This window comes from Coturnix japonica, unplaced genomic scaffold (genome assembly GCF_001577835.2).
Source record: "Coturnix japonica isolate 7356 unplaced genomic scaffold, Coturnix japonica 2.1 chrUnrandom507, whole genome shotgun sequence".
NCBI classification, from domain to species: Eukaryota; Metazoa; Chordata; class Aves; order Galliformes; family Phasianidae; genus Coturnix; species Coturnix japonica.
Genome location: NW_015439896.1, coordinates 47,581 through 59,655, shown reverse-complemented (window position 1 = coordinate 59,655; position 12,075 = coordinate 47,581). Strand labels below are relative to the sequence as shown.

General features: G+C 60.3%; 3 protein-coding genes across 3 annotated transcripts in view; all 3 read right to left on the bottom strand.

Annotated features, from left to right (window-relative positions):
* The window catches only part of WAS (WASP actin nucleation promoting factor), a 5,781-nt gene extending 4,864 nt beyond the window's left edge, over nucleotides 1-917 (bottom strand). Inside the window, exon 1 of the mRNA XM_015850667.1 lies at nucleotides 904-917. Coding sequence (XP_015706153.1) covers nucleotides 904-917 — 14 coding nt within the window. The remainder of the gene's footprint in view (nucleotides 1-903) is intronic.
* On the bottom strand, nucleotides 585-7,682 carry TBC1D25 (TBC1 domain family member 25). Its single transcript, XM_032441708.1, has 6 exons — nucleotides 7,429-7,682; nucleotides 7,107-7,216; nucleotides 6,437-6,588; nucleotides 5,340-5,473; nucleotides 4,564-4,779; nucleotides 585-3,213 (listed from the first exon to the last, which is right to left on the bottom strand). Exons 1-6 carry the CDS (start codon nucleotides 7,492-7,494, stop codon nucleotides 1,303-1,305), a joined length of 2,589 nt encoding a protein of 862 aa, XP_032297599.1. The 5' UTR covers nucleotides 7,495-7,682; the 3' UTR covers nucleotides 585-1,302.
* A 72-nt stretch (nucleotides 7,683-7,754) lies between these two features.
* Nucleotides 7,755-12,075, bottom strand: part of GRIPAP1 (GRIP1 associated protein 1) — a 15,319-nt gene continuing 10,998 nt past the window's right edge. The window contains 12 exon segments of the mRNA XM_032441706.1: nucleotides 7,755-7,999; nucleotides 8,308-8,435; nucleotides 8,668-8,761; nucleotides 9,038-9,068; nucleotides 9,280-9,378; nucleotides 9,477-9,532; nucleotides 9,534-9,621; nucleotides 9,729-9,760; nucleotides 9,762-9,794; nucleotides 9,796-9,825; nucleotides 10,360-10,416; nucleotides 10,774-10,860. Of these exon segments, the coding sequence (XP_032297597.1) occupies nucleotides 7,940-7,999; nucleotides 8,308-8,435; nucleotides 8,668-8,761; nucleotides 9,038-9,068; nucleotides 9,280-9,378; nucleotides 9,477-9,532; nucleotides 9,534-9,621; nucleotides 9,729-9,760; nucleotides 9,762-9,794; nucleotides 9,796-9,825; nucleotides 10,360-10,416; nucleotides 10,774-10,860 (795 nt within the window). The 3' untranslated portion in view covers nucleotides 7,755-7,939.

Genomic DNA, 12,075 nt, shown 5'->3' with positions numbered 1-12,075 from the left:
AGGACCCCATAAGTCCCCCCACTCCCAACACCATTGAACCCTTTTACCCCCCATGGCCCCCCCTGCCCCCCCACCCCCTCACCACACATTTCCGGCCCAGCAGCTCGAACAGTTGCATGTTTTCCTGCTGCTGCAGCAGCACTGAACCAACGTTCTCAGCTGCAGGGACACCCCCCCGCCCCCCCCGGCTCATCTTGGACCCCCCCCAAATGCCTGGGACCCCCCCAGCCCTTTTCCTGGGTGCTCTATGGGGCCTGTCCCACGCGGAAGCACCCCCAGGGACGTCACCTCCGGCCTGGGAGGGGAACTGGGGCCACTGGGAGGAACTGGGAGGCGCAGAGTGGGGCCCCACTTCCCCCCGTGCCCACATCTCCCCCCTTCCTACCCCACATCAACCACCACGACCCATAGCCCCTTCCCAGTCCATACTGGAGCTGTACTGGGAGCTCCTTTCCCCACCCTGTATGGAGCGGGACCCCCACCACCATCCCATTTGTACTGGGAGGGGTTCACGCTGAAGCCCCCTCCCACCCCCGGTCCATACAGGAGCCCCCTGGTCCCCACTACAAAGCACAGCCCACAGCTGCCAGGCCTCAGCTTTATTTGTGCCATCGGTGCCCCATAGCGGGAGGGGGTCAATAAATAAGGGGAGGGGGGGGGGAAGAGGCACCTGGGGACAGGGACTGGGATGCACTGGTCCATAGTGGGAGAACTCACGGATGTGACGAGACCCCACTGGTCTGTACTGGTCCTTACTGGGAAGACACAAGGCCACGCAGGTGAGAAGATCCCGAGCACGACGCCGTCCTGGTCTGTACTGGTCCTTATGGGACGACACAAGGCCACGCGGATGGATTTCCCAGTTGGGAAGCAGTACCGGTCCATACAGGTCCTGGTCCGTACAGGTCCTGGTCCATACGGGTCCTGGCCCATACAGGTCCTGGCCCATACAGGTCCTGGCCCATACAGGTCCTAGCCCATACAGGTCCAAGTGCTTTATACTGGGAGGCACTGGGCGACGCTGGGCTCTGTGGCCACTCCATAGGGATGTGGGGGGATGTGGGGAGGCCTCTGCATCCCCAGGGGGTCTATAGGGTCCCCATGGAGAATGAGGGCCCCATATGACCCCACATCTCCATGGGGGTCTTCATGGGGTCCCACCTCGCTCTGCAGCTCCCCATTGGGTCTATACGGGGTTGCCATATTAACCTTGTGGTCTTTACATTGTCCCACATCAATTCATCATCCCACATCCCCCATAGGATTCCCCCCCACCCCCCAACCCCCCCCATAGGGTCCCCCCTACCCATGTGTGGGGCTGCCCGGAGCCGCCCCCCCCCAGCCCTCCAAGTAACGTGCAAAGAGCCCCTTGGCTCGACGCAGGACTCGGGGCAGCTGGTGCCTGCGGACCAGGCGGTCGAAGTGCATGGCCACCTCGTTGTAGTCCCCGGCCCGCGCCATCACGGCCTCGCGCTGCTCCAGCAGCATGGCCAGGCACACGAACAGCAGGAACGGATTCCCCTGGCCCAGCTCTGCCGGCGGCGGCAGCGGGGCCCCGTCATCTTCAACACCCAGATCTTCGTCCTCTGAGGAAGAGGAGGAGGAGGAGGAGGAGGAGGAGGAGGAGGACCACGAGTCCTCCCAGGCCCAACCTCCTGCCCACGGGTCCTGTAGGGCTGCGTTGGGCACGGTGGGATCCGCAGCTGTAGGGTCGTTGTGTGGGTCTGTGGGGTCATCGCCTGTGGGGTCTTCTCCAAGCCCCCCAGCAGCAATGGGGCCTTCAGTGACTGGTTTGGGGTCTTCACTGACCTCTATGGGGCCTTCACGAACCTCTTTGGGGCCTTGGCCGAACTCTCTGAGGTCTTCCCTGACGTCTTTAGGGCTCCTTATGACCTCTTTGCGGTCATTACTGATGTCTTTGGGATCATTACTGGCCTCTTTGGGGTCTTCACCAAACTCTTTGGCAGCGCTGGGGTCCTTACTGCCCCATTTGGCACCTCCTTTATGTTCCCCATTGATCTCTTTGGGGGTTTTATCATCTTTGAGGAGCTTTATGGGACCTCCACCATCCTCTTTGAGATCCCCAGCGACCTCTCTGGGCTCCTCACAAGCTTCTTGTTGGACGCTGGAGCTCCTTCTGCCCGCTCTGCCCTTCCTATTGATCTCCCTGGTGTCTCCACCAACCCCACTGTTGTTCCCCGCGTCCTCCTTTGGGGTCTGCACCATCTTGGAGACGCTCAGACCTTCACATTTGCTCTTTGTGCCGACGTCTTCGAGGCTTTCAGAGCCTCCCCTGCAGCCTTTGGGGTCCGTTGAGCTCATTTTGTGCTTCTCATGCTCCTTCCTGGGTTGGACACTGATCTCCTCCGGGGTGGAAACATCCCTCATCTTCTTTGTGACATCAGAACCTTCCCTGTTCATTTTGGGGTCTTCTCGTCCATCGTTTTTATCCTCAGATCCACCGGGACCCTCCTGGCCGCCCCCTCCCCTCTTCTCCCTGCGGCGCCGCGGAGGCCGAGGCCGCATCCCCCTCCTCTCGCTCAGCCCCCGTCGTGCCCCCAGGGGCGCTCCCAGCAGCGGGATCCCCTCGGGGGGCGGCGGTGGGGCGGGGGGCAGCGAGCTCCATGTGATCTCCAACACTCTCAGTGCATCCTCGAAGGCAAACTCTCGCTTCAGCTCCAGCAGCAGCCAGCGGTAACAGAACAGCAGGTCGTGGGCGCCGCGGGCGGCCAGGAAGGCCCAAAACGGCGGATCCGCGCGGCGCAGAAGTCGTCTCAAATGAGAGAAAGCCCGGGCCAAACCGCGGCCCCCCGGGCGGAACCGCGGCCCCAAGCGCCGCATTAAGGAGCAGAAGCAGAGAAAGGCCTGAGCTTCATCATCCAGCACGGCCAGCAGCGGCGCAGCCACATCCGACATACCCTGGCAGTAGGAGAGACGCGGGTGGCCCAAGGCGAAGGTGGTGAGCAGGGCCTGTAGTGCGGCCAGATGGGGGTGTCCCTCCTCGGGACCCCCGAAATAGGGGTGTCCGCGGTCGGTGCGCACCACGTCCTTGCGCACGGCGGCCGCCACCAAGGCCAGCTCTGCCGGGGCGGCCCGTGAGGCCAGCAGGGATTTCAGTGCTGTGTATTCGTCGGCCTTACGGCGCAGGTGGGCCAGGCGCTCCTGTCCAGACAGCCCCGCGGGGAACACGTTCAGCAGGTAACGCCACACCACCTTGAAGCAAGAAATTAGGGTGAAAAACATGGATTTGGGGACATGAAGGGGGGGTGAGGCGGTACTCTGAGCCCACACCACCTTGTGGGGGGGAGCAGCAAGAAATTAGGGTGAAAAACATGGATTTGGGGACATGAAGGGGGGGTGAGGTGGTACTCTGAGCCCACACCACCTTGGGGGGGGGAGCAGCAAGAAATTAGGGTGAGAAACACGGATTTGGGGACATGAAGGGTGGGTGAGGTGGTACTCTGAGCCCACCAGCAAACCTTGGGGGGGAGCAGCAGAAAATTACGGGTGAAAAACAATTGGATGTTGGGGACAATGAAGGGGGGGTGAGGTGGAACTGCTGACCCACAGCCCCTTGGGGGGTGGGGAGCAAGCAAGAAGAAGAGGGGCAAAGAACCGTGGATTCTGGGGACACAAAAGCGGTGGGTGAGGAGGTTCTGAGCCCACGACCATCCTTTGTCGGGGGGCCGAGTGACAAGAAATAAGGGCAAAAAAACCAGATTTGGGGACATGAAGGGTGGGTGAGGTGGTACTCTGAGCCCACACCACCTTGGGGGGGGAGCAGCAAGAAATTAGGGTGAAAAACACGGATTTGGGGACATGAAGGGGGGGTGAGGCGGTACTCTGAGCCCACACCACCTTGGGGGGGGGAGCAGCAAGAAATTAGGGTGAAAAACATGGATTTGGGGACATGAAGGGGGGGTGAGGTGGTACTCTGAGCCCACACCACCTTGGGGGTGGGAGCAGAAAGAAATGAGGGCAAAGAAGGTGGATTTGGGGACACAAAGGGTGGTTGAGGAGGCTCTGAGCCCACACCACTTTGTCGGGGGGGAGTGACAAGAAATAAGGGCAAAAAAACACAGATTTGGGGACATGAAGGGTGGGTGAGGCGGTACTCTGAGCCCACAGCACCTTGGGGGGGGAGCAGCAAGAAATTAGGGTGAAAAACATGGATTTGGGGTCAAGGGAGGTGTGAAATGGCTCTGAACCCACACCACCTTGGGGGGGGAGCAGCAAGAAATGAGGGCAAAGAACGTGGATTTGGGGACACAAAGGGTGGGTGAGGAGGTTCTGAGCTCACACCAACTTGTAGAGAGGGGGCAACAAGAAATGAGGGCAAATAATGCAGATTTGGGGACAAAAGAGGTGTGAAATGGTTCTGAACCCACACCACCTTTTGAGGAAGGACCAACAAAGAACTGGGGCAAAAAAACGTGGATTTGGGGACACAAAGGGTGGGTGAGATTGCTCTGAACCCACACCACTTTGTGGGGAGGGGGAACAACAAAGAACTGGGGCAAAAGAACACGGATTTGGGGCCAAGGGATGTATGAAATGACTCACCTTGCGCAGCCCCGGCTCCACGCCGCCATGGTAGACGTGCAGGCGGAGGTCGTGCGGCCGCAGCAGGCGCCCACCGGGGCCCAGGTAGGAGCGCAGGTCGGCGTCGCTCAATGGGGCGCAGGGAGGTGGGGGGGTGGATGGAGGCGACGTGGGGGTCTGGGAGGTGCTGTCAGACCAGACCAGAGCTGCCTGCGCCCGCGCCAACGTCCGGCCCACCTACAAGGGGAACTGGTGGCACTGGGAGGGACTGGGAGATGGTGGGGAGGGGGTCTATGAACAGGAGATGGGGGCTGGGGGGTAACTGGGTGACTATGGGTGACTATCAGGGATGTAGCGGGGAATAAAAAGCATCAGGAGAAGACTAAAGAAATACTGAGAGAGATTTGTGGTGCTAAAAGGGAACTAGGAACAGAATGGAGGCATTGGGGAACTGGGAGGGGATGGGGGGAGACTGAGGGAGGTTTATGGTGCTACAAAGGGATTATGAGCGGACTAAAGGGACTGGGGTGTGGGGAGGAGACTGTGGGGCAATAGGGAGAGGTGCTGGGAATACAGAGAATTGGAGATAAACCAGGAGCCCCAATGGGACATTGGAAGCACTACGAGGCCCAATAGTTAGTAAAGCAGCGCTGAGGGAGTTAGAAAGCAAAGGGGAATGTCGGAAACGGGGGCAAAAAAACACCGTAAGTGCTGGCAATAAACAGGGGGGCACAAGGGGGTGATAGGAAGGGACTGAGGAGCAAAGGAAGGGGGATAAGGAGCAGAACGGTGCCCACCTGAGCCCACAGCGCCTGCGTGAAGGGCACAGCAGCTGCCAGCAGGGAACGGCGCTCGGCCGGGGGGGGCGGGGGGGGCTCAGCCGCTGCCACCTCACGGGGGCTGATGATGTCCCAGTCCTCCAGCAGCGAGCCTAAAGATGGGGGGGGAAACAGCAGTGTGAATATGGGGCTCTCAATGGACCCCCAACCCCCCAGGCTTAAAGATGGGGGGGGGCAACAGCAGTGTGAATATGGGGCTCCCAATGGACCCCCAACCCCCAGGCTTAAAGATGGGGGGGGGGCAACAGCAGTGTGAATATGGGGCTCTCAATGGACCCCCAACCCCCAGGCCTAAACATGGGGGGGGGCAACAGCAGTGTGACTATGGGGCTCCCAATGGACCCTCAACCCCCTGGGCCTAAAGATGGGGGGGATATGGACCATCAGTGTGAATATGGGGCTCTCAATGTGCCCCCAACCCCCGGCCTAAACATGCGGGGGGGCAACATCAGTGTGAATATGGGGCTCTCAATGTGCCCCCAACCCCCCGGGCCTAAAGATGGGGGGGGGCAGCATCAGTGTGAACATGGGGCTCCCAATGTGCCCCCAACCCCCTGGGCCTAAACATGGGGGGGATATGGACCATCAGTGTGAATATGGGGCTCTCAATGGACCCTCAATCCCCTGAGCCTAAACGTGGGGGGGGGGATGGACCATCAGTATGAATTTGGGGCTCTCAATGGACCCCCAACCCAAAGACGGGGGGGGATGGACCATCAGTGTGAATTTGGGGCTCTCAATGGACTCCCAACCCCCCAGGTCTAAACATGGGGGGGGGGCAACATCAGTGTGAACATGGGGCTCTCAATGGACCCCCAACGCCCTGGGCCTATAGATGGGGGGGGGGGATGGACCATCAGTGTGAATTTGGGGCTCTCAATGGACCCTCAATACCCTGGGCCTAAACGTGGGGGGTGGCACCATCAATGTGAATATGGGGCTCTCAGTGGATCCCCAACCCAAAGATGGGGGGGATATGGACCATCAATGTGAATATGGGGCTCTCTATGGGGCTGTCCATGGGGGTCTCCTTGTACCCCCCCCCAGTTGCTCACAGTCCGTTGCCGGTCTCACGTCCAGGCGCAGTCGCAGCGCGGGCCGGGCGCTGGTGAAGGCGGCTGCCAGGTCCCCATCACTGAGCAGCGGCACAAAGTTCTCCCGGCCCTGAGCGTCACGGGCTGCAAAACTGAGGGCGAAGTTCCTCCTCCTGTGGGTACAGAACGACAGGACTCAATGCAGCCCCAATATGAGGTGGGATAATGGGTCAGGCCCCAACCCAGGCCCCATATAAGGTGGGATAACGGGTCAGACCCCATCCTAGGCCTGATATGAGGTGGGATAACGGGTCAGGCCTCAATACAGGCCCGATATGAGGTGGGGTAACAGGTCAGGCCCAAACCCAGGCCCCATGTGAGGTGGGATAACAGGTCAGACCTCAATCCAGGCCTAATATGAGGTGGGATAATGGGTCAGGCCTCAATCCAGGCCTAATATGAGGTGGGATAATGGGTCAGGCCCCAACCCAGGCCCCATATAAGGTGGGATAACGGGTCAGGCTCCATCCTAGGCCTGATATGAGGTGGGATAACAGGTCAGACCTCAATCCAGGCCTAATATGAGGTGGAATAATGGGTCAGGCCCCATCCTAGGCCTGATATGAGGTGGGATAACGGGTCAGGCCTCAATCCAGGCCCAATATGAGGTGGTCTGAAGGGCCGTGCTCACCCCTGCAGGTCGAAGGCTCGTGCCAGGATGTGCTGCAGAACATCCAGCGACGTGATCTGCGGGTCCACGGCGAACGAACGGAACTCGGGGGGCTGCGGCCCTTCGGTTTTCTAAGCACAAAATGGCGGCGGGGCCTCAGGCAGCGCTAGGCCGCGTTGCCATGGAGACACCGCCGGGCCGCGTTGCCATGGAGACGCCGCCCCGTCGTCCCGAGCTCGCCCCCCATTGGCTCGGGCCGTCATGTGACCGCTCCCCCACCGCACCGCCCCCCATTGGCTCGCGCCGTCACGTGACCCCGCCCCGCCCGTAGCCCCGCCCTCACCTGGACGCGCACGCGCACAACCTCGCACTCCTCGTCCCCGCAGGCCCCGCCCCCCGGGGCCGCCATGGACACGGACGGGTGGGAACGGGGGGGGGGGTTTTACGTCACCGCGATGACGTCAGGGCGCCGTTCCCTCGGAGCTCGGTGCCGTTCGGTGCCGTTGGGTCCGTTCGGTTCCGACCGGAGCGCGGCGCTCAGCGCGTCCCCTTCCTGCGGCCGCCGCGGCCGCAACAACATCCGGGTCACCGCCCGGAAGTGACGTCACATGGAGCGTACGACGTATGCAAATGATGCTCAGGTTCCGCCCTCAATGACGTAACGGCAGCTGATTGGAGCGTTTTATTGAGGCGGGGGAGGGAGCGGGGGCAGCATGCTCCGCCCCCTTAAAAGGGCAACGCCCCCTTAAAAGGGCAACGCTCCCTTAAAGGGGCCGCAGCACCGAGCAGCACGACACTGTACAGCAGCGGGGAGGGGGCCTCGGCTGAACCCCCCCATTCGGGGTGACCGTCGCTTACGGAGGAACCCGCTGGTTACGGAGCCGGGCCAGCTCCTGGGACAGCAGCTCCAGGTCCTGGGGGGGGGAAATGAAGGGTGGGGGGTCAACACAAACCACGGCCCCATTCAACAGCACGAGGCCACTTTAAGACGGGCCACGACCCAGGCGAGACCACGCCCCTTAGACCACACACACTGCGGGGGATGAATGGGCAGAGCCACGCCCACCTCAGGCCACGCCCCCTTAGGACTCATTCATAAATGGCACCACCCACCTTAGGCCACGCCCCTTAGGACCCATTCATGTCTGACCCCACCCATTCAGGCCCCTCCCACCTCGCCCCCCACCCATTTAAGCCCCCCACCCATTTAAGCCCCTCCCACCTGGCTCAGGTGCATGTTCTTGGTCAGTTGCTCCTCCAGGAGATTCTGCAGCTTCTTGTTCATCTCCCTCAGCCCCTCCTCCCCCGGCCCTGCCCCACGCCGGGGGGCTGCGGGGGGACCTGCGGCCTCTGGAGATGGGGATATGTGGGGTGAGATGGGGTGATGTGGGGTGCCTGGCCCCATGGGGGGGTATGGGGGGACCTGCAGCCTCTGGGGGGGCGATAGGTGGGGTGGGATGGGGGTCCCAGCCCCATAGAGGGGATATGGGGGGACCTGTGGCCTCTGGGGGGTGGAATATGTGGGGTGATGTTGGGGGTCCCGGCCCCATAGGGGACTATGGGGGGCACTGAGGGGTCTCACCCAGCCGGCTGTCCCTGACGAAGCTCTCAATGATGGCGCTCTTCCTGCACAGATCCTCGGCCATGGACGCGCTGCTGACCTCCAGGTGTCGCACCTGGCAGGGACAGAGGGGGTCAAACCCCCCCATATCCCCTACACCCCCCCCCCATTTCCATACAGTGCCCCCTTATCTCTCTCCCCCTGCCCAGCTTATCCCAGTTCCACCTCAATGCCCCCAGCCCCCGTCCATTCCATTCCCTTATTCCCCGCCCGCTGTGTCCCCCATCCCCTCCCAGCACCAAACAGCCCCATTTCATTGCCCGAATCCCACCCCAACCCCAGCCCCCCCTTATTACCCCCCCATTGCCCCCCACAACCACCCCAGTATCACCCCAAATCCCTTCCCAGCCCCATTATTGTACCTGACACCCCCCAACAACCAACCCCAGTATCACCCCAATCCCTCCAAGTCTTTTCCCCCATTCCCAACCCCAGTTCCTGCTCCCCCCCACCTTCCCACCGCCCTCAATATCTCCTCCTCCCACTATACCCAGCCCCCAGTCGGCCCCCCCAACCCCCCGATCACCACCCCCATCCCACCGTTGGCCCCAGCCCCACCACCTTCTCCCTCACAGCAGCCATCTTTCCTGCTGACTCTGGGCCAGGCGCTGGAACAGTTCGGCCACCTCCGCCGGGGACAACCCCCCCTGCAGGAAACCCCCCCCCCCACCACTCCCCCCCGGGGCTGCCGGAGCCCCGACTGGGGAGGTGGGATGGGGGGGGGTGAAGGGTTATCAATACCACACATAAACCAGGCACATGGCCCCGACCCACCCCCCGCCTCTCCATACCCACTCTTGGTGCTGGGCAGGGGCTGAGAACTTTCCCCTCCCCAATGACGACACGCTGCTGTTGTCCCCCCCCGGCCCCCGTCCTGGGGACCCCCCCTCCAGCCCCAGCTCCTCCAGCCCTAAAATCAAATGGGGGGCCAAAAAGGGGACCGCATAGGGTCAGGGCCAGACCCCCACCACTGGGCTTGTGCCCCCGCCTGGGGGTCCCATTCCCCCCCCTATACCCGGAGGCGGATGCGGGTTGGGGTCAGCAGCTCCTGCACCTCTCCTGCAGGCCCGGTCGGCGCGGCGTCGTTCCCAGCTGCAGTTGACGTTTCAGGTCCTTCAGCTGTTGGGGGGGGGGACACATGTGGGGCAGCCCTTCATCCCCTGTGCCCCAACCCCCATTATAACCCCTCCCAAAAAACCTGTGCCCCCCAACCCCCATCCTATAACCCCCCTTGGCCCCCCCAAACCCCCCCCATCTAATACACCCCCTGGTGCCCCTACCCATAACCCCCACTATAACCCCCCCTTTGGCCCCATACCCCCATCTATAACCCCCCTGGTGACCCCCAACCCATCTCAATAACTCCCCCCTGGTGCCCCCAACCCCCATTCTATAACCCCCTGGTTGACCCCAACCCCCATCTATAACCTGTCCAACCCAATCTATCCACACCCTTGTCCCCAACCCCCATCTATAACCCCCTGTGCCCCCAACCCAATCTAACTAACCCCCCCTTGGGACCCCAACCCCCATCATAACCCCCCTTGTGCCCCCAACCCCCATCTATAACCCCTTGTACCCCCAACCCACCATCTAACCAACCCCTTGTGCTCACCCATCTAATAACTGGTGACCCCCGGCCGTGGGGCTCACCGCAGCGCTGCCCTTCTTCTCCAGGATCCGCTGCCCATCCCTGACGTCCTTCAGTTCCTGGGGGGGGGGGTAGAAAAACATTGGGGTCTATGGGGTGAATTTGGGGGCACTATTGGGGCTCAGGGGTTGATAGGGATCACTGCAGCCCTATAGGACACAGCAAAGCCCCCAGGGTAAGATTTAAGTCCTTGGGGAGGGATTTTGGGGTGAACAGGAGGAAAAGAGTTAAAAAGAGTTGAAAAATTGGTGAAATCTATGGCAGATTTAAGGATCCCAATGGGGGTTTTTGGGGTCCTGGGCTGGATCTCAGGGGCTCCAAAGGACACAGCGGGGTCCTGGGAAGGATGGGGGGGGGTCTTTTAATTGTGGGGGGGGGTCTTTTATTTGGGGAGGGGGCTGCAATCCATCCAGCACCTGGCGCAGTGCTCGGCCCTCGGCCTCCTGCAGCTCCCTCTGTCTCTCTGCGTCCCCCAGCAGCGCCCGCAGCTCCCCAACACGGCCCTGGGGACAGGGAAACATGGCTCCTATAGGCTCCTATAGGGTTCTATACGGTCCTATAGAGCTCTATAGGGTCCTATAGGCTCCTATAGGGTTCTATAGGCTCCTATAGGCTCCTATAGGGTTCTATAGGCTCCTATAGGAATATTGGGGGGTGGGGTCCTTAGGGGTTAATGTAGGGTCCTGAAGGGGGCCACCATTGTCCGAATACTTGGGGGGCTGGGTCGTTAGGCGGTTAATGTAGGGGGTTCCTGAGGGGCCCCAATGTCCAAATTATGGGGGGTTGGGATCCTTGAGGGGTATAATGTAAGGGGTTCCTGAGGGGCCCATATCCAATATTGGGGGGGTTGGAGTCCCTTTAGGGGTTTAATGTAGGGGGTCCCTGAGGGCCCCATGTCCCAGTAACCTGGGGGGTGGTGAATCTTGGGGTCCTTTGAGGGGTGGGATATTGGGTTTTTGGGTAGAAATTCGGGGCCTTCCACCCTCAATCCTGCCCCATAGGAAGGCGATCCACCAAGAGCAAGGAGGAGCTGAAGGCATGCGCCTGGAGGCAGCTGAGAGAACACAACGGGGAGATAACACTGAGCAGCGACTGAGGCAGGTCACACGTAGGTCCGGCACGCCCCACACCCCAAACGATCATTATTCCACCCCAAACCCTGGACATTATTCACCACCCCAAAACTTTCATTATTCTCCATCATCATTGCCCCAAAACCTCAATTATCCCAGCCGTTGCCCAAACCAAGTCGTTAGTTCCTTACCAACCATCCTAAACCTTCATATAATTCCACCCAAAACCTCAATTATTCCAGACCCCGAAACACCTCAGTTAATTCCACCCCACAAATTCTTAATTTCCCAACGCCCAAAAAAAAAAACCCCCTGCAATTATTCCACCGCCAGAAACCTCATTATTCCACCATGTTGCCAAAACCGTCAATTATTCCATCCCAAACCTCATTATTCCCACCCCAAAACTTGCATTAATTAGACCACCCCAAAACCTCAAAATTATTTGCACCCCAAAACCTCATTTCTTCCCATCCCCAAATTCTCCCTGCTGAAACTCAGTCATCTCCAACACCCTTATGATCTCAAGTCTTTTGTTCTGTATCCTTCTAAACATTCGCATATTCTGGGCCCGCCCAAACTTTACTCCCCTTGTCTTCCGCGCAAATATTCCTTCGATTTTCTTTGCCCCATGAAAGTGCAGGC